This window comes from Oryzias latipes, chromosome 11, assembly GCF_053564925.1.
Source record: "Oryzias latipes strain Hd-rR chromosome 11, Olatipes_Hd-rR_3.1".
Taxonomy (NCBI): Eukaryota; Metazoa; Chordata; class Actinopteri; order Beloniformes; family Adrianichthyidae; genus Oryzias; species Oryzias latipes.
In genome coordinates this window covers 20,766,303-20,788,734 of record NC_136247.1, presented here as the reverse complement: position 1 = coordinate 20,788,734, position 22,432 = coordinate 20,766,303, and the positions used below count along the sequence as shown (strand labels likewise).

Here is a 22,432-nt window from a genome sequence, read left to right as displayed (position 1 = left end):
GTTTACCTCTTATATACTATATTGTAAACTCAGAATGTTACAATGTAGTAGTACACTTCTATTAGTACATAAACATGGTCTATTCTTGCTATACTAATACTCAAGTGTACTTAAAAAATTAAACTTCAAGTGTAGTACTTTTTGCTAAGGGTTTAGCAAATATTTACTTCATCAAAAATGCATTCCGTCATCCTGTCCTACATAACAACGGCCTAATTTTCCACATGAATAATGTTCCACAGACAGACATGACAAGACCAGCCCTGTGTGACTTATTACAACACTCCAGCGGCGGACTTCTTGCCTTTGTTGACTTGTTGTGGGGTGTTGGATCAGAGAACATCCTGGTCGAATTACCTCTTTCCCTTTAATGGTCTTCTCAATAATTGATTATTTAATTTGCTTAAACAGACATTTTGTGTCACATTTCAGCTTTGGTGTCAAGAGTTTTCATGTCAGTTTCAGGTGAGTGACAAATGGCTTCGTTTATCAAACAAAACCAGTCAAGTGGATGATTTCTAATAAGAGGGTGGTTGAATATTCCCAGGGTCATTAAAGGTGCTTCAAACATGGGTATCATTTAGTTTAGTTATAGAAAAAAGGTATGCTTCAATATAAAAACGTACTAAAATTATAAACACTCAAACACCATTTTATCTTTTGTAGTCATCTACAGTAATACATTTTCAGTTTGATAATAATCAGAAATACAAGATAAAAATTAAGTTAGTTCATTTGCATGTCTTTGATTTATCCAATAGCAGGAAGAAAAACTATTTTTTTAATGTCAAGCTAGATATGAAAACTGATAATATGACTCATTCTTTTAAAAGGATTCAGTCCACAAAATTTAACATCCATTAAACAGAATAATTTACTTGATGCTGAAGAAAATGCCCTTCAAGTTTAAAGCACAATACTTAAATTTCTTTTTGACCTGGAAAAACATTCTATGTGGTTACTGTTTGTAAAAAAACAAACCATCGTCACAATTCTGTTTGAAAAATCTCCTGATGTTATGAACACAATATTGTATTTATTGCTCTGGTGTAAAATCACACTGTATTTCATCCAGTAAGAACAAACAAACAAAGAAGCTTAAACCTATTACTTTTCTCATCTTTTGTTTTGTTATACTTTTATAACCCACCGGGCAATTATTTAGAAAAATTGATGTACAGTTTATTGTCCTGCGTTCCATACTGCCATACTTCATGCCATGTTGATGTTTTGAATGAAAAAAAAAATAATGAAGGTAATGATGACATTTTCAAAACCGTTCACAGATGTTTGATACCATTGACTGTATCATAGACCTGGACCAAGTGTGTATGACTCCACTCATCATACTTAGTTTCCATTGCCAAAAGGACTTAGTTGTCATTTTTTTGCGATACCGATGCCACCCTTTTGGAACCACACAGCGTCAGTAAGCAGTGATTGTTCCGAATCATTCTGAGTCTTGAAAGATTTCTATGGCAACCACTCCGACCAAGCCGGAGTGAGCTTGTTGGAAGTCCACACCCCTACTATTTAAAAACAAGCTCAGGAGAATGTGTCAATCAAACACTTGTCCAGTTCAATCATTGACTGGAAATATAATATACATATAGAGTTAATGAGTAATTGTAATTGGATGGTACATTAGAGAAATAAAATTATAGACAATATTGGTATTATTTTCTATGGTTAATCCTTAAAATAAATAAATATATAAATCAATTATTGAAATAAATTTCAATGGAGTAAACTGGGTATTAAAATTGCAGCCACTGCTTTTCATAAAAAAAAAGCCCCGGAATTTTAATTTGAAAGGCTCAGGAAGTTCATGTCAATTATGTTAGCTTAATTGGACAGACAAATTGTACTTTGTATGGGGAAAAAGGTAGCTTTATATATACCATATCTCTCTATCTATCTATCTATCTATCTCTCTATCTATCTATCTATCTATCTATCTATCTATCTATCTATCTATCTATCTATCTATCTATCTATCTATCTATCTATCTATCTATCTATCTATCTATCTATCTATCTATCTATCTATCTATCTATCTATCTATCTATCTATCTATCTATCTATCTATATATATATATATATATATAAAAATGATTTTCTATTGGCCAGTCAATCCTGTCACACTTGTTAAACATGCTGAAGGAAAGAGTCTGAGAGGGAGGAGTGTCTTTTTACGCCCTTCAAAACGACAGCTTGGAGGTTCCGGTATAGTACCAGGACAGTTACTACACCGAAGCATGTCGGGACTTTGAAGGCTGATAGATTTACTAAATGAATTTAGTTTTAGTAGCAGAGGTCAAGATGAAACGGCCAGCGAGGCGCGTGAAACCAAAAATGTAGAGAGTTCCGCTTTACCCCCCTTCTTCTTCAGAGAATAAAACTTCGACCAAACTTTGCAGACAGACAGACAGGCAGGCAGGAAAACGTCACAATGGCAGCGTGCGGAAGAAGAAATAGACCCAAGTTATTATTTTTTTTCTTTGGCGCCTCTTTTGTCGGGTATGTAATATTTTTCAGGCACAGCTCAAAAGAAGTAACAAATCGACGAGAATCCCCCAGAGAGGAAGTTGTAGACAATGAAAAACTTAGGAGACCCGTGTACGAGAAGCCCCCGCTGGATTTAAATGCCCCGGGAGAACTCGGAAGAGCTGTGAAACTAAATCTGAATGAAGAGGAGAAAAGAAAGGAGGAGGAGAGCCTGAAAAAGCACCAGATTAACATATATGTCAGTGATAAAGTGTCACTGCACCGGAGGCTTCCAGAGAAATGGAACCCGCTGTAAGTACACCTCTCGACTCATGTCATAAGTTAAACATTAAACCACGTTTTAATTTGAGTTCTTGCCGTTTTAAGCCCCACTCCCATAGAAATTGTGTTTTTAACATGTTCGTGTTGCCTTTTGCCCTGATGATAGAGCACATATATATAGAGACACGCTCAAAGTTAGATTTTTGAGTGTTTTTTTTAATTTAAATGTTGAAATCAGAAGCAGACACATTTTTCTTAGTAAAAAGCTTGTAGCTGTGACGTAGAAGCTACTACGGCAAGCCACAAGCTCCCTGCTCAGCACTAATGCATCTGCTTTATGTTCGTCCTTGTTTTCCTGGTCTGAGTTGACATCTGATGATGTAAAACTGTACAACTGGATGGCTCCAATATATTGCTCCCCATTTTTATTAGTATTATTATTTTTTTGCACCAATGCTAACGTTAGACGGCAGTTGTGAGGTGCTGTAAGCTAGCAGGAGAGTATGTAAATACAGTAGATGGATGATGAGACGGGGCAATAGTCCTGTCCAAAACTCAGAGGTGAAGTTCTGATGAACTTTGCTTTGATGCTAAATTCTAGAAAGCGACACAGGTCTTCATATTTGGGCTAAAAAAAGGCATAAATATAGTTAAAAGACCACTGAGAACACTTTTGAAAATAGACGATCAAAGTGGGACTTTAACCTGTAGAGTTGGTGTAACTTCATTTGTTGTTGGCATGGTGGAGTAAATCATTATTACTGTGAATTGACAAACATCACTATTGACTTTGTTTACAAATATTGGTCAGGTCTATTAGTGACCGTTTGCCTTTGCCAAGATGTTAATTTTGTGTTCCCAGATGTTTGCTATTGACTCTCTTTTCTAAATTTAGTTGCAGAGAGCTGAAGTACGACTACAGATCACTGCCAACTACGTCTGTGGTGATTGCTTTCTACAACGAGGCCTGGTCCACTCTGCTGCGGACAGTCCACAGTGTCCTGGAGACGTCCCCAGACATCCTCCTCAAAGAGGTGGTGCTGGTGGATGACTACAGTGACAGAGGTGAAGGCGGGATGGAGAATCTACATGTTGGAGCTAGACAGTGATAAGCAGGAGAGCAGTGGGGGTTTCGGTTATAAAGGACAGTTGTTTGTCAAATGGATAGTGTGTGCACAAAAAAGGATGTTGTTATAGACTAACAAAAAGTTGTGGGTATTTGGTATTTAATTAATAGGGATGCAACTTTTCCCATGATTCCCTTCAATCCTCAATTTTACGGTCATGGTTTTGTCTTGGTTTGATTTAGGATTCATGTATTGCTAAACAACAACAAAAAACAAAAAATTTGAAGAAAAAAAACCTTTTTCATTTACTAATAAGCAGGTAACAATGAAGAAAAACCCTTCATTTTGCTCATACTGAACCTGGTTTGATGTAATAAAATAATACTAAATCCCCTGTAAATGTAGCACAATTATTTTACACTTTCAGCGTAAACATACTGGTATGCAGTAGAGATGCAACAATTCACTTTCCCAGGATTCGGTTTAGTGGTGTGTATAATGTGGTTCAGTTGTCAACTGTCACATTCCCAGTAATTAATACAGGAATACTAGCTTAAGTCACTTAACACATTACGGTTAGTCATCAGGATTTTTTGAATCATCTGGATTGTCGTCAGTCGTACAGACTTTTAATTTTTTAAAATCCTGCGCAAGGAGACCGTTAGTGCAGTTCAAGTGATACGTGCGCACTCCTTGTAGCGTGACTGTTAGAATTTAGGAACTTAGACCGTCATAGCGTAGCATGTGTGGACATTCTATGGGTGTCCTATGGACATGTATCAATTGCACACCCTAGAATTTGTGCACGGTCAGTACTAATGATTAGAGTGTGGTGAAGAGAGAATTGTACAACAGCATCATCCATGTGTAATAAGTGCATACAACTTACAATTTCCTTCCAAATACTTCACGATCCACTTACCACAGGCATGACATTGTACGTTCTATTTTCATGAGGTATGCACCTTCAGGGAATTGCAAGACACACCTGTGCTCCCCTTAAGATGCAGCCCCTACAGTCTATGACCCTCCATGGGACCAGACAACCCAAAAACCTGCAGCACTTGTACGGGAGTTGGCCTGTACGGATGCATGTTACTTCACAGCATTAATATCACCAGAGCTCAGACACTATAAGACAGGGCGCCTCTGTTATTTACTGCCTTGATCCATGGCCAAATCTGATTGCACACTCTCAAATCCAAAAACCAATGTTACTCTCAGTGTGTTTACAGTGATTGTGGTAAAGTTGTGTAACATGCTAATTTAAAAACCATCCAAAATGAGACTCAGGGTGTGTCTAAACAACCATCTTGAAAGCTAGGCCAATAGTCTATTATAAAAGTATGTTCTTGTGTCATATCAGCATCACTTACCAATTAAATATTGCATAATTTCATTTTGCAGTTGTGTGTTTTGTGACGATTGTGGTTTATTTGGATGTCTGTTTAATCCTCTGAAGCTCATCTGAAGGAGCCATTGGAAAAGTATCTGTCAGGGTTCAGGAAGGTGCGTCTGATTCGGGCCACAAAAAGGGAGGGGCTAGTGAGGGCCCGGCTGCTTGGTGCCTCCATAGCAACAGGTGACGTGCTGACCTTCCTGGACTGTCACTGCGAGTGCCATGAGGGTTGGTTGGAGCCCCTCCTGCACAGGTGAGAGAACATCAAAAGACTCTTCCTTTTGAACTTTTTAATTTTTATTTTTTGCAAGTGCAGTTTGAAGGACTGAATCTGTACAGCAGCAGCTGGATTACAGTCTCTGTAGTTCAACTCAACACTACTGCCCTTTTTCAGGGGCAACACATAAAGTTAGAAATTCGAGATGAACAGCTTCCTTTGCTTTATGAGATTTTGGTTTCCTTTTCTCCTCTTTCTTCAAAAGGATCAAAGAGGAGCCAACAGCTGTGGTGTGTCCCGTCATTGACGTGATAGACTGGGACACCTTCCAGTACTTAGGGAACCCCGGTGAACCACAAATTGGGGGGTTTGACTGGCGGTTGGTTTTCACCTGGCACTCTGTCCCAGACAATGAGCAAAAACGCCGTCACTCACCTACTGATGTCATCAGGTGGGACTGCAGAGATTGTAACAGAGAACAATAAACCAGCATTTAGTGGCAAAGACTTTGCTTAACTACCTACTGTCATAGGAAAAACTAACCTCAGACTCACATGATGGTTTTGGACTTGTTTTTTTCCCCTCTTCAGGTCTCCTACCATGGCAGGAGGGCTGTTTTCTGTGAACAAAAACTACTTCTATTACCTGGGGTCCTATGACACAGGAATGGAGGTGTGGGGAGGAGAAAACCTTGAATTTTCCTTCAGGGTAAGAGGTTTTCTCTCTGTGTGTAATGCTTACAAATCTATACCAGGTCTACTACTTTTTGTCTAAAGCCAAAACTCATGGCATATAACAGTGTTTTTCAACCAGTGTGCCGCGGCACACTAGTGTGCCGTGGGAGATGGTCAAGTGTGCCGTGAGAAATTGCCCTCATTAACTGATCTAAAAGCGATTACCATCTCCAGGAAATCAGCTCTTTGTTCATCCAAACAGGCCCTGATAAAACACTGAGAAGTTAAGAATCTGAAATATTATAAAATTATTTTTTCTTTGTGTTTATATGATTCTATTAAAGACATTTTGATAAGAATAACGGGATACCGCGATTTAGCTGCAGCTATAACTGTGTAAGAAAAAGTCCCGCCCCTTTAACTGTCTCCACCAATCATTCTTGAAGGCTTAATCACATGTCATCAGTCTGACCAATCAGAAGTGGTTAAAGTATTCACTTCCTTGTTTCGATTTAGCGCAAAAAAGTCTCTCTGTTCTAACAAAAATACCAGCTAAAGCTCGTCTTTAGCGGTGTAGCTTTCCACAGAATCTGGTATCAGACTGGAACAAGTGAACAAAACCATGAAGCTCAAAGACGCTGGTCTTTCTGCGGTCGGCGGATTACGGGCACTACATCTCCCATGATGCAGTAAAGTGACTGTCTTAGCGCACAATGAGTCTCTCCTCTTAACGTCTTAAAACAACGAACACACATCAAACAGTTTTTGAATCTTTTGACTTAATTTTTAATACATCTTTTAGAAAAAACAGCTGCAGCTTCCAGCGTTTTCTGCAACAATTATCACAAAAACGCATGTGAGATTGCAGAGCGGCTGTAGATCAATACAGACTGAGCTTTTTCTTTTTTTTTATTTATCTATTTTTTTGGATGCTGGTGTGCCGCGGGATTTTTGTCAAGGTTAAAGTGTGCCGTGGCTCAAAAAAGGTTTAAAAACACTGGCATATAAGAATAAGACGTGTGTCTGATGTAACTTATGAAAAACCAAGATATGATTGTTTCTTGGTTCCACACCACAGTAAATATAGTTTGTGCTACCTTGTGGGGTCCAGATGACCCCACCCTTACATTGACGTGTTCTCCCTACCATGACAAAGGTGGGTAAAAGTGAAGAGGATTTCATGTAATCCATGGACACCAGTGAAGATCACAAATCATTGAAGAAAAAAGGTTCAGAGCACTGTAGTGGGTTTAGATGACCCAACTCCCAATGGTTGCTAGGATAGCACAAGGGTTAAGATGCAGCCACTCCTCTCTATGACCCTCCACAACCCAAAATCTTGAATAGGTGCCTAGGATAGCACAAGGGTTAAGTAGGTGAGACAAAGTTGGGTCAGATGGGTTTTTCTTTTTATTTTGCTCCCACATGCATCTGGAGCGTCAAGCTTATGAACATTTTTGGACAAACAGAGCAGTGAATTTGACTGGTGTTGAAAGGGATGCGTCCAACCGCGAATTTGATGTGCGACTAGCGTTAAGTGTTTAACAGGAGGTGAAAACAACTTGTTATTTGCAATACCATGATGAGTTTGAGCATTGCAGTGAAAAGTTACAGCTGTTTCCTTGAAGAGAACTAACTAAGAGCATGGATTTGTTGCATCAAAACCTCTGTTTAGTTTGCATGTTCCCGCAAAAAACTGCTTTGTGTTGGCTGACTGACTCATTTTTGTACGGCTGATGTGATTGAAATATTTTAGATTTGGCAATGTGGGGGCAGCCTGGAAATCCACCCGTGCTCCCACGTGGGTCATGTGTTTCCGAAAAAGGCCCCTTACTCCCGGAGCAAGGCGTTGGCAAACAGCGTGAGGGCAGCAGAGGTTTGGATGGATGACTACAAGGAGATCTACTATCATCGCAACCCCCACGCACGACTGGTGAGTGTGCCCAGATGGAGTGGGAGTACTTGAATGGTATAAAAACACAGCCTGATAGTTTGTTTAAGCAAAAGCTTTTTTTTGTGGAGGCAGCATGTGGATTTCCTTGGTTTCCCCTCTGAAAATACTCTCAGTCCAGCACATGTGCAAACATTTCAGCTAGGTTGTGGTACGTATGCATGCACAGTGCTCTCCCATTGTGTAAAGCCTCCCCTGATTAAGTGAGACTCATGGTGACAGAGGTGCTAGGCCACCGGTGTGTGATTACAACCCTTCTGTGTCACTCTGAGCCAGCAGGTGTCACCCACCTGTCCTTGACAGAATGATCTATCCCTCCCTCCCATGGGTGCTGTGCTTTGGAGTGGATGCGGTGGGCAGTGTGTGATGGTGTAGTTAAGAGGAGAAGCTACCTAGGCACAGATCAGGTGGCATTCCTCTTCTTAAGAACAGGATGCTGGGCCAAAATGCAACTCAACTGGTTCCTGATGAGCGCTGCTGCCCTTTCACTTTGGTTTTGACTTGAGATGGAAAGAAACACTTCTTTTTAAGAAGTGTCAGGTGTTTGTTTTACACTTTTTGTGGGTGTTTTCACTCATTACAATTTTACTCTCGACTTTTTTATTTTTATTGTTTTAAATTGTATTTGACTTAGAGCAATTTCACTGTTATTATCAGTTGTGCTTTTTTTATTTAAAAATTTTCAATATTCCGTGTAGTTTCTTTTTCTTATATTTAACTTATTTGTTGTCATTTTTAAAACAGATTATCTGGTAAATAGGGATTAAAATTGGGCACATCACTCGTCATCTAGATCTATATCTGTATCACTTTGGTCACTGCAAGTCTGTTTTAGCAACAGGTAACTAAAGTTATCAGGTTGATAATTTACCATTTAGTCTTATTTAATTTGGTTTACAGTTCATAGAACTACCCCATGGTGGGGTAACACCCATCCACACATAAAATAAGTTTCAGGAATCTGGAAAACCTCAAAGCTGCTAGAGTCTCTTTCACTTTTCCGTACACCATGGCCTAGGTCAATGCTCGATTCTGATTGGCTGCAGGGTGTTCATTAAAGTGAAAATGGACACCTAAGAACGAAGGTCCAATTACATTGATACTCATTTATTGATTCGAGTGAATGGTGGATATTTCTTCAAGAAAAATTATCCTGGTCATTACTTGTAGACTTTTGCTTCATCATCTGGACAAAAGCAAGCGGTAAGACATGACATTTAACACATTTACCACTTTCTTCCACTGGTTAGTCTATATGCTGCAGCAAAGCGAGGTCGCTGAAAAACACGTCACACTTTGCAACAAATAGTCTCCTCCTTGTAAAAAAAAACCCCAAAACAAATCAAACATAATTAAGTACCAATAACTGATTTAATCATTCTTTTGTAAGTGACTTTGGTATATGCAGAATAATGACCTTAGAGGTATTCATGATCTAAAATTGATGGATGACGTGGATGTCAAACGGGTGGACAGTAACTTGCCTATCAATGCAGCCCTTATATGGGGTGGCATAATAATTATGGTAGCCTTTCCTCCGTCATGGCACTTACACTGACCCTTAACTTTGAGCTGAAGGTCAGATGGCCGCATTGGCTATTGCTTTCTTATACGTCAGCACTGACTTTAGTCATTGATAAAAGACTAAATCCAATAGGAGGTTGAATAATAACTAAATATGCTCAATAAAGGTCAACAACAGTTGTGTTTTGACAACATTTTGGCGGCCCTTTTAGCCCTCTTCAGGCAGAGAATTATGTTTGCTGGCGAGCAAAATGGAAACGGTTCTCTTCCACTAGCTGTAAACAGCTGAGCTTTGAACAGTTAGTTTTTCTCTACATAATATGCATGCATAAAGATTTGTCTTTGTTTGCGTGAATTTGTTTAGTCCTCCAGCAGGAGGTCCTGCAATATTTCTATAAAACAAAAATGGATGTAAATTACAAGGTTTTTGGATGAGTGTTATTTCATAACATCTATTGGCTGTGTCCTCAGTTTACATCCTGCATTGTAGATCTGTGATCACATCCCTTAAAGTTGCTCTGAGTCAGATTATGAACAACCGGGAGTGGCATGGATTAGCAGCTGTTGTAGGGACGGCTGTCCCGCACCTTTAGTTGCTAAATGACTGAATGTAATTTCTGATTCTTTCATCCAAGGAGGCCTTTGGAGACGTCTCAGAAAGACTGAAGCTGAGGGAAAAGCTGGGCTGTAAGAACTTCCAGTGGTACCTGGATAACGTTTACCCTGAAATCCATGTCCCGCATGATCGGCCAGGCATGTTTGGAATGGTGAGAACACCTCCAACCAGCAGTACAATTGACTAAAGCGTCACAAAAAGCTTCGATTTTTTTACTTTTTGGTAAACTGGATTACTTTGGAGAATGGACTTGTATCTTTCATTATTATCTTTTTTCTGTTTACATTTTGTCAGCTAAAGAATCGGGGAAAAGTCAACTACTGCTTTGATTACAACCCTGCAGATGAAAACACGATTGTGGGTCAAAGGGTCATCCTGTACCCATGTCATGGCATGGGTCAGAACCAGGTAAGGGTTTAAACCTATCAGACTAATTAAGGATCATGTTTTTTTCTTTCCTACTAAGGTCTATTATGTTTTAGTGAAATGAGTAATTATCATGGAAAAATTCTCAGGGATGTCAGTTGGGTTTGTTTTGCTAGTTTGTTCCTTTCGTTTGTAACATCGCCGTGTTTGCGTGGAGCACAGGGAGTTTGTTTGCTCTGTGTTCTTCTGCTCTGAAACACAGACCTGATTATTTCAACACACACCAATGCTCCCCCGCCCCACAGGCTCATTAAATCTCCAAAGACCCTGCCAAATTGGGTTTCACATGACTTCCATTGGTTCTAATGGAACTGTACTCTAAGAGTAGAAATTTTAGGTTAGATTGAATACATTTGCAGCACCATGACTGACACATTTATTTGTATATAAATGTGCTTCAGTTTTTCTCAACTGTCACTGGACACTTTGAGCTTAAAATACAGTCTTCCTTTGCTACGTCGCAACTCATCTTTCGCTGTTTTTTTGTGGAATTTTGTGTACATTGTATTGTGTTCTGCTTCCTGATAGGCTGTAGACCACTGTCAATCAAGTTTCCTCCGGTACAGAATGCGTTCAGCTCGACAAATGGACAAAAATCTTCGATTGCGAGCAGATCTGAAGTTTCATTCTATAACTTCTATTTTTTGAAGGGTTGGAACTCTTGAGAGTTTGAACTAGATTGAACTGTGGGAAAATGTGTCTCCGAAAATTCACTGTAAGAAATAATGTGGATAACTTTGCTGATTTCCTCTATCTTGGGTTATTTATAGAGCCGAACTCCCGCAGTAATCGACGGAGCACATGTACTTGTGGATCTTTGGATGCCATCACTTTGAAAAATGGGCTTGCTGCTGTGGTTTTTCTGTCTGTCTCATGGGGATTGCTTCCTGCTAGAGAGGCACATTCCAAATTCATTCTCAATACAGAAACTGGAAAGACCTGTTCGTGTCTATGTACCGTACGCACAAACGTGCATACCCACTCATACAGTGCTTCTCCTTTCCTGAGTCAGAAGGATTCATTTGTTTGTACACCTGGATATCTGTATTGGACATCTGTTAACGCATAAATGCAAAAAACAACATCCGTATCTGCTTGTATCTGTTTATTTAACCCTTGTGCTATCTTATGGGGTTCAGATGACCCCGCCCTTACATTGACGTGTTATTCCTACCATGATAAAGGTGAAGAGGATTTCATGCAATCCATGGAAACCAGTGAAGATCACAAATCATTGAAGAAAATGGTTCAGCTCACTGTCTTGTGAGGTCTAGATGACCCCACCATTGACGTGTTCTCCCTACCATGACAAAGGATGGATAAAGGTGGAGAGGATTTCATGTAATCCATGGTCACCAGTGAGGATCACAAATCATTGAAGGAAAAAGGTTCAGCGCACTGTCTAGTGGGTCTAGATGACCCAACTCCCAATGGTAAAGTGCCTAGAATAGCACAAGGGTTAGGATGTGGCCACTCTTCTCTACAGCCCTTTACAACCCAAAAAGCAGCAGCACCCATGCAAGTCAACCCCCGTACGAGTACACGTGACTAAGGCTTAAAGTAGACACCCTGAAAGAAAAGGCCTCAAGGCTGTGCATACACGATACAGTTAATGCATCATCCCCACTAACCACTGCACCTCTCAGACAGTACTCCTTCAATATTTTAGGAAATTATTTTCTTATTTCACACTGTTCATTTGCTGTATTAGAAAGATTAATGGAAGACGATGCGTGTCCCGACTTAAAACTTCCTCATTCACAATTAAAAACAAACTCATGTAGCTAATCCAAGAAATATGGCCAAGAAATATGGCCCATTCCCAACGTTAACGTTGGGAATGGGGTCATCTGGACCCCACAAGATAGCACAAGGGTTAAGGCAAACAGTTGACTATGATGTACACTTCAAAATAATCTTTAGATGCGTGTGCGTGCAAGAATCAAATGCTGATCCAGAAATGTTGTTTCTTTCCACAGTTTTTTGAATACTCTGTGGATGGAGAGATCTGTTATAACACAAGGGAGCCTGCTGGGTGCATTGTGGGGGACAGCGTCAACACCTACCTGACTATGCAGCTGTGCAAGAAACGAGGGCAGCCTGTACCCATGGAGCAGAAATTTGTTTTCCGAAAAGTAAGACATTAATAGGGAATTTAAACTGTTGGTCTACTGTATTTTCAAAGCGGTATTTTAAAACATGTGTTTTCTAGGACTTAGTTTCGGCAGAGGAGCAGTAGTTCATTATGGGTGACCATTGACCTCTACTGTCATCCATCTGTTTGCACTCTCTCCTGCTAACTAACAGCCCCAACCTAACATTACTGGTGCAAGAAAAACGCAACATCGGAGCTATGCAGGCATACAGTTTAGATCCAGATTCCAGCTCAGATGAGGAAAACAAAGACAGACATGGATCTATTTGTCTGCAAGGGGATGCATCAGATTGAAAAGGAGCAGGGAGCTTCTAGCTTGCTGTAGTGAATCTTCGTCACAGCTACAAACTTTTTCCGATGGCATTTTTCCTTCTGATCTTGATCCATGACAATTTGAATAAATGAATACTCCGAAATGCAATTTTAAGTTGACTTTCCTTTACATATGTGCTCCATTATGAGAAAAATGTCACAAGAACATGTTAAAAACACCCAAAAATACAGTTTTTTTGGAGTTGGATTTTTGCAGTCTAAAATTGAAGGGAGTATGTGACAAAAACAAAGATATACTGTATCAGTATTATTAGTAGTAGATTTTTAAAGTTTGATTTTAAAAACATAAATATGTACACAGTGCTGGGAACTAACATGACTTCAAACCATCAGAAAAGATCCAAATAAAATACCAGTAACAATAGACACTACAGTGGGGAAATGTCCAATAGTGAAAGGGAAACCAGAAAGCCAAAATACAAGACAGGCTCATTTGACTTTGGCTATACATTTATGTTTTTTTTCCCACAGGATGGCAGTTTGTACCACGCCCTGAGCCAAAAGTGTGTTCAGGCCATGGACCGGACAGACAACGGGACCCCAGCCCCCGCCCTGCAGCCATGCTCTGACAGCGTTTATCAACAGTGGTTCTTTGAGGAAAGAATGTAACTGGACAAACTTGAAGCTTTTTTTTTTTACAAAAAAGCCTTTTTATAAAGTCAAGCGCTCTATATATAACATGATTTGAAGAGGGGAGAGGGAGTTGAAAATTTTTGTTTCCCCCTAAAGAACATTTTCTTTATATCTTATTCAACTTAAACCTCGGCACTTTTTTTTTTTTTTAGCATATGGAGAAATTTTTCAGGCAAGTCATACGTTTTTATGCACTTTTGTATGTTTGCAAAACATGGAATTTATTACTCTACTTAAGGAGATCATTAATACTTAGAGATTGTTATTTTCTTCTTTCCTTATTTATTATTTCCTCCACTCTTGTTGCTTTTTTTCTTTTTAGAAATAGAACAGTTTAGATGTGGGGTTTTTTTTGCGAAACACCCAAATATTTGCAGCAATCACAGACAAAACAAATACTTCACATGTCTGCCATTAAATTGCAACTAACAGCGGACATGATTGTGGTTTTTAGATGTGTCTGATGTTTATATGTTCCCCCTGTAGAGGGGGCCAGCACTCCTTCCTTTGAGATCCTGTGATCTTGTTTTGCAAAAGTGGGACAAATCTGGTGTTTTAGTAGGAACCTTGATACTCAGAAGTCATTGGCTTATATAACAATACCTCTTTAACTTTATCACTACCGACTACAGATGAGAGTCATTCAAACATTTTTAGCATGTGAGAAAATTCCTATCTAACATTAAATGCCATTTTATTTATTTAATGATTTTGCCATAATATGTTGTGCTTTTATTCATGGCCATATTTCTTGGATTAGCTACATGAGTTTGTTTTTAATTGTGAATGAGGAAGTTTTAAGTCGGGACACGCATCGTCTTCCATTAATCTTTCTAATACAGCAAAGGAACAGTGTGAAATAAGAAAATAATTTCCTAAAATATTGAAGGAGTACTGTCTGAGAGGTGCAGTGGTTAGTGGGGATGATGCATTAACTGTATCGTGTATGCACAGCCTTGATGCCTTTTCTTTCAGGGTGTCTACTTTAAGCCTTAGTCACGTGTACTCGTACGGGGGTTGACTTGCATGGGTGCTGCTGCTTTTTGGGTTGTAAAGGGCTGTAGAGAAGAGTGGCCACATCCTAACCCTTGTGCTATCCTAGGCACTTTACCATTGGGAGTTGGGTCATCTAGACCCACTAGACAGTGCTCTGAACCTTTTTCCTTCAATGATTTGTGATCCTCACTGGTGACCATGGATTACATGATATCCTCTCCACCTTTATCCATCCTTTGTCATGGTAGGGAGAACACGTCAATGTAAGGGTGGGGTCATCTGGACCCCATAAGCTAGCACAAGGGCTAAGGGAAGCACAGGTGTGTCTCGCAGTTCCTTTGAGGGACGTACAGCCACCTCAACGGACGTCATGAACATAGAACGTACCATTGTCATGTGAGTCGTAAGTTTATTGTGAAGTATTTGTAAGGCTAATGTAAGCTGCGCTCCCTTACGGCGTACGCTGTTGTATGTTGCCCCTACGTCACACTCTAGTCATAAGATTACTAAGGGATGAGGACTGACCCCCTTACTGACCACACGTGAATGCTGCATGTGTGGGCTGTACTGGTGATATCTGTGGGATGCCCACATAAACTACAGTCCTACCGCACACACTTATCACTTGAACAGCACCAATGGGCCCCTTGAACAGTCTGCAGGATTTAGAGTGGTTAGAAAAATGAAAAATCCCTACAACACGCCTGCTTCTCACTTACTTTTCTTACTCTTGCGTGTTGTATAGATGTTCTCTATGACCTGTACAACTGCATGAACATTTTTGCTGTACGGCAGGGGTTTCCAAAATTAGGCCTCGAGGGCCGGTGTCCTACATGTTTTCCAACCAACCTGCTATTGAAGCTCCTTATTGGCTAAACACACCTGATCAAGGTAATCAGCAGCAAATAAGGCAGGGTTTCTGGAAAACCTGCAGGACACCAGCCCTTGAGGCCTGGATTTGGGAACACCTCCTCTACGGGCTGACTGAGCCGTCTACGACCTTGATATTTTGTTCCTCGTACAGATTTGCCCATTTTTCGCAGAAATCATTAATCCACCTGTAAAGGGTCATTTTGACTATGGCTTTATATCATGCTGGTCGTACCGAATAGACTTTCACTTCTCCTCTGTAACTGGCTAACGGCTCTATATCTATCTGAACTGGAACTTTTGGTTACTTTTGTGACTGTTCCTCAGGCTATGTAGAAGGAGTCAGCAAAGGCAGTAGTTGGCATCTCCTGAGAGTTGAGAAATTTCAGATGGCTTCCTGATTAATTTTGGTTCCAATTTTCCCTTGTCTTATTTTCTTCTCCATATCAGAGGTGCATCGGGATGTGTTTTGTGTTTTAGTTTGGATTTAGGACCACATGTCCTGCGTGATTTACTTGACGGCTGAGAATGATAATGGGTTGGGTATATGGAGAAATGTTAGCAACTTTATCTTTACCATTAACGTTCACAGAATGTTTTTGGAGGACCAATCTGAAATTGATGTTTCTATTGATTTATTGAATACCTATAACCCAATAAATGAGCACGTCCTTTTAATGGGAATTGTGTTAAATTCATTTATTTGCCAAAATGAAGAATGTACAATATTTCTGTTTATTTTGGGTATCTGTGTGTATGACTAAAAGGAAGTGGTTGATATAATGAGATTGTCATCGTGGACATAAACTCAGAAATGTAAGTTTGGATCATAAAAAACATTTCAGTGCTGAGTTGACAAAATTATCAATGGAGACATTTTTTATCATAATAAAATGGAATTTTCACAATCTTTTTGTTTCCTTCTTATTTTTGCCCTTTTTAAAATTCTGCAAAGTTCCTTATGATACATCCTGCGTCAAAAATACACACACATGGTTCAGGATATGTTATGAGAACATCTAATTTCTTGAAAATGTATATTTAAAATAAATATATTTAATATTATCAAAGATTTTCACATGTAAAAAGTTTTCAGTTTCCCATTGCAACTATGATTAGTATCATTAATATTTTTTATATGTTACATCCAATTGAAATTAAATGGGAATGTAAAATTAAAGAGATGATGGAAGAAATGTTGCAATTCTTAAATCCACGACAAAGACTTGACAGTTCAATTTGGGGGGAAGTAAGGTGTTTTTCAAATCCTTTGATGAAAAAATTTATTGTTATATATATTATTAGTGAGATGTAGATAGTAACAACTATAATCAATTTGGTGATCTAATAAGTTTTTGTTCACAACAATGGTAGGATAAAATACTGACATGAGTTCAAGAAAAAAAACACCTTATTTACCCACCGTCTCGAATTTAAAACACATTTTTAACATGGAGGAGCTTTATTCTAAAGAAATATTTATCATTAAATATTGAATGCTTTTAATACAGCAAGTAGTTCTTTAAAAAGTGAACAACAATAGATGAGTTATTCTCACTATGATGTTTTCAAAATTTGAAAAACTTTTCCCGCCAATAGTTTTTTTGGGATTTCACAGAGGCAGCCATTTTGAAATGAGTAGAAAAAGTTCCTCTAGTGCCCCTAGTGGTTATGATGGTGAACTACAGGGCAGAAAATATGAATACAGTGATAAACAATGGGTTTATAAGGAAAGTTTGGATCGTACAAATGGAATATGGGTCTAAGAAATGCATGTATCAAATAGGGTATATGGGGTTAAATGTGTGCATGGGGATTGCTACTTCCCAAAAAGAATAAAAAAAACAAACAAACAAATGTATTGTTCACAGTAAAAGACTCATGCACATATACAATGGTAAAAAAAAACGATCACCCACATTTACCTGCTGAAGGGGAATCAAGACGCACAGAAGATAATGAGAGGAGGAGGAACATGGGAAGGAAGGTAGGTTGGCTTTTTCAACCATATCTGATTGGATTGGTCTCCAGCTGCTGTGAAAAACTGTGAAATATTGTGACACAGCCAAGTCTATTTTCCTCTGGCGCTGACAGTTGGCCCTGCAGTCTCTCAAATGCTATTGATGCTCAGTTTCACGGGAGGTCTGTTTTTGAGGCAAAAGGAGGAAAAGCAGGCAATGCATTTGCTTAAATAACTTACTCCAATGAAAGTACACAATACAAAACGTGTTTTTTTTTCTTTATAGAAACGGTTAAGTGTGTCCTTGTAGTCAACTGTACTGTTTAAAAAAGAGCCAATGCCTTTGTGTCTCTCCATTGACACTGTGCAGCAAGTTGGTGTGTTCAGCTATGTCACACCAACCTCGGCATCACGCTTCTGCATTCAAAACTCTCATGTTCGCACACTGCTACACACGTTTTTAGATACGTTTTTGGGCTCCATGGACAAAAACCAACGACCATTGAACGCAGATTGAAAGTTGAACCAGATGAACTTTGACTAATCAGGGACTCGGATTTGGTAGTGAGGTATGGATGGCGTTTTCTTTTCATATACGGAAGTTCCAACCATTTGAAAATTGATCATGAAGAAGAAACTCAAAGTTGCAGTTTGCATGTGTTCATATACTGGAATGATGCTGTGAAAGAAAAAGCCTGGAGCAAGATTAGCAAAATTTGCATAGCTTTGACATTTTGTACCTAACCTCTTCCATCTGCTCTAATTTGGGGTAGCAACAGTTCAGTGTGAACACCACCTGCTGAAAGCATCTGTAACCCTTGTGCTATCCTAGGTATTTTAACATTGGGAGTTGGGTCATCTAGACCCACTAGACAGTGCTCTGAACCATTTTTCTTCAATGATTTGTGATCTTCACTGGTGTCCATGGATTTCATGAAATCTTTCCACCTTTATCCACCTTTGTCATGGTAGGAATAACACGTCAAAGTAAGGGTGGGGTCATCTAAGATAGCACAAGGGTTAAACAACATTGCATGCTCTGTGTTTACATAGAAAAGATGCCCACAATTCTTCCCATTTTAACAAAAATTTCAAGTCTCTGCTTTCTACAGGAAAAGTCAAAGCACTGCATAATTCTGTAACCTGTTTGTGTTGTTCCACCTTATTCAAACACTTCCTTACAGAAATATGAAAAACATGTCATCCAAAATGTTTCAAAATTCCCCCACAGGAACAGTGCATGTTGTTGCTTTCAGACAATTTGGGCGTAGGTTTGAAACCAAACTCCTCAAGCTGCTCTACACTATTGCACATCACATATGTGTCTTTAATGGTAATGCAAAACAAGGCTCCCCATGGTGCAAGCCTTGAGAGACCCAGGCGTTGGTTGTCAGGGAGAAGAAAATATAGCACACACACACACACACTGATTGGAAGCCATTTCCACACTGCATGTCAGTTTGGTTGATGTAATCCCCAGCACCGCGATCTGCTCAGGCTGCTGGCTGCATATTCTAGATGACACACTTTCACTTTCAGAGGGGAAATCCAGTCTGCACTGCAAACATGTGAGGCCTTGATGCAGAGATAAAAAAACAGCTCTAATGCCCTGCCTCCATCTCGTATCTGATTAGCCTGGATTATTTAGAGCAATCTTCCTTTCCTCAGTCATCGAATCAATATTCTTCAGTTTAGTCATTATCCCTGGGCAACATAGCACTTCATATTCACTCTGTTTATTTTTGTGTTTCCAGCTTTTCTCTGAGCAGGCAAAACTTGAAGAACATGTTAGCACAATGATGACAAATACAGCTGGCAACAGAGCTGAAACCCATTAACCCTTGTGCTATCCAAGGCACCTTAACATTTGGAGTTGGGTCATCTAGACCCACTAGACCAGGGGTCGGCAACCCAAAATGTTGAAAGAGCCAGATTGGACGAAAAAAACAAACATGTTTGGAGCCGCAAAATATTAAAAGCCCTATTAATGAAGGCAACACATGCAATATGTATCTATATTAGCTATATTAGCCTAGTATCAAAATGACTAAGTTGCTACAAATACATAATGAGCATTATTAACGATTAAACATTTATTTGCCCTGCAGTGCATTCTGCGGAGAACGACGCGTCACATGACTGCTCTGTTGTGCAAGTTTAACTTCATTATAATATCAATGTATTATGTTTCATTGCATTGATAAAATTAAAGAAATGTAATAAAGAAATCCGATTTTTGATGTCATTTTTATTTTGAAGATTCGAAAACAGAACAATAAAATGGAACATGCATGACGTGCCCCATGACAGTCAGCTTGCACTCGAATGACAGAACAGCTTCAAGCATTTGCGGCGCCTGGAGACTTTCATTCAGCTCGTTTAAGTGGCTTGTCACAGTCATATCCACCAAAAAGTCCAGCTTTTCGAGCCACTCAGTATCTACAGTTGCGGGATGTTCAGGGGGGTATTCCAGGAAGCATTTTTAAACTAGCCTGACTTTAATTCTGAACTGTGGCTGAAATCCGCCTGAACTTGCTTACTCGGGGAATGTCGGTTCCAAAAGACCGGATATGAGTTATATTGTGGTTTGATTCTTTTTGTTCTGGCTTTTCAGTTCACTTCCTGTTTTATTTTGAAAGGTTCCTGTGTTGTACTTTGGTTTTGAGTTTTACTACGGTCCCCATCTGTCCTGATTGTGTTCACCTGTGTCTCGTCAGTCCTGTATGTATTTAAGTCTTGTCATTCCTTTCCTCCTATGCTGGTCCATAGTTTGTAGTTTTGCTGTTCCCCTGTTTCGAGTATGCCAAGTTTTCAAGGTTTGAGTTTTGGTTAGCCTGCTTAGCAGTGGTTTTTGTTTGTAGTTGTTGACTTTATCAAATTCCCTGCTTGCCTGGAGCCTTCTGCCTCCTCTCCTCTCTGTGCCTGGGTACTTCCTACCTCATCCGTAACAGGTGAAGATCTAACAAAGGTTTTCTTTTCCCATTTTGTGGGAAAACCGTCAAATTTCACTCACTGTCACAAAATGGCCACCATGCCGTAGGTCCTGTGGCCATTTTGTGACAACAGATGAAATTTGTCCATAAAATTATTTCAAGACTTCCTTTGAATATCCCTTACAGGTGTGTTTTGGTTTCATAAGTAGATTTCGAAGAATCTTTTTGGGAGCCCCATAAGATTTTTGTCCCATTCATTTTTTTACGGTTTCTGCTGTGAAAGGTCAGAGGTGATGATGTAAGGGGTGCAATACTTTTTAAATGAAGTAACTGGAAAATATTAAGATAACATACATCTACCACATACTGATGTCTTTACAATGTTCCTCTTTTTCTATTTTATTTTTAACATTTATTTATTTTTTTGGCACGCCTGGAGCTGCCTGACGATGATAAACTGCCTCAGAGCACATCTGAAATGTTTTCCCACACGAGTCAAAATTCCTCCACAGATTATTTTCACGCCACCTTTCCCGAACTCATTTATTCCACAATAGTAAATTGCTGTGGATGTAGCTAGAAAAGAAGGCAAACAAGAGCTGACGATTTGTAAGAACAAATGAGAGGATCAAAAAGACGTGGTTCAGTTTCAAGTATTTAATGCTTATTTAGGCATTTGTTACTGCCTAAATAAGTTTGTTTTTATCCTTTCCTCATCTTGTTCAAAAATATGCAAATGTCTCAAAAATAGGGGGGCAAGTAAGGGGGTAAAGCCTTTTGCCAGGGGAAGCTGTCCCCTCTTGTCCCCCTGTAGCTCCGGCCCTGGTTTATTGAATGCTAAATGCAGAAACTATGCAGACAAAATAAGATAAGGTGGAGTTGTTTTTTCTAGAAGCGTGTTGGTTTCCTATGTTGTTCAGGTTGATTCAGATGCTATTGTTTCGAGACATCAGTTATACATTTTTTAAAACATACTTTCTTGTGTTTAGATCCACCACACAGACTGTATTTCTTTTTTGGTTAGAAGTTTTAAGAGCAGAAATAAAGGAACTTTGGGATATATGAAAACAATTTGCTGATAATTATGTTGTTATAAATTCTGAGATGATAGTCGGTTTTTTTTTTTTTTTTTTTTGTTCTGCTGTCAAAAACAAAATGATCAACTCCATTCAGAGATAGATGTAATTTTCACTCAGCTAGAAAAATTAGTATAGGATGCTAAGAGGAAACAGAAGATCCAGATTTGTGAAAAACCCGAGATGATCAATTAAAAGTGACTCCAAGGTTTTATTATTCGTTTGTTCTGAGCTAAATGTAAAATCAGCATTTCTCAATGCAAAAACTAGTGCAGATAGTTTCCAATGCAGACAAATGCAAATGTCATTTAGTTAAGGACCATTTCTGATGAAAATGGGATTTTTAGCATTATTTAACATGTAGTTGCAGCCTTTTTCTGACAATGGAGGACAGAGATGAAGACAGTTAAGCCTGAAATAGCATTTTTGAGTTTTTTTTTTTTATTCAAATCCTTGTGAATCAAGAACAGATGAAAAGGATTGTAGGTGTGATGCAGAAATTACACTGGTCAGGATACAAGCTCCCTGTTCTGCTCTATTCTGATGCATCCACCTGCAGACAAATACATCCATGCACGTCTTTTTTCCCCTCATCTGAGCTGGAATCTGGATCTAAACTGTACCGCTGGATCGGTCCAATACAGCTCGCCATTTTTGTTGCACCATTAATGTAAGATTAGGTGTGTGAGGGGTTGTAAGCTAAAAGGATAGTGTGTAAACAGAGAACTCTCAGCACCTTCTCAGAGGTGTATTACTAATGAACCACAGCTGCTCTGCAGAAACTATGTCATACAAAACAACTTCTTTTTTGTTTCATTTTTGGCAAAGAAAG

General features: G+C 39.2%; 1 protein-coding gene across 2 annotated transcripts; it reads left to right on the top strand.

Annotated features, from left to right (window-relative positions):
- The first annotated feature begins 2,195 nt into the window (after positions 1-2,195).
- On the top strand, positions 2,196-16,539 carry galnt12 (UDP-N-acetyl-alpha-D-galactosamine:polypeptide N-acetylgalactosaminyltransferase 12). Of its 2 annotated transcripts, XM_011480785.4 has the most exons (10): positions 2,196-2,800; positions 3,666-3,835; positions 5,300-5,489; positions 5,719-5,904; positions 6,044-6,161; positions 7,884-8,060; positions 10,238-10,369; positions 10,513-10,626; positions 12,624-12,779; positions 13,604-16,539. In XM_011480785.4, exons 1-10 carry the CDS (start codon positions 2,454-2,456, stop codon positions 13,739-13,741), a joined length of 1,728 nt encoding a protein of 575 aa, XP_011479087.1. In that variant the 5' UTR covers positions 2,196-2,453; the 3' UTR covers positions 13,742-16,539. The 2 variants fall into 2 exon arrangements, with proteins under 2 accessions (XP_011479087.1, XP_020562742.1); XM_020707083.3 differs by lacking the exons at positions 12,624-12,779; positions 13,604-16,539 and adding an exon at positions 11,173-11,390.
- Positions 16,540-22,432: the final 5,893 nt, after the last annotated feature.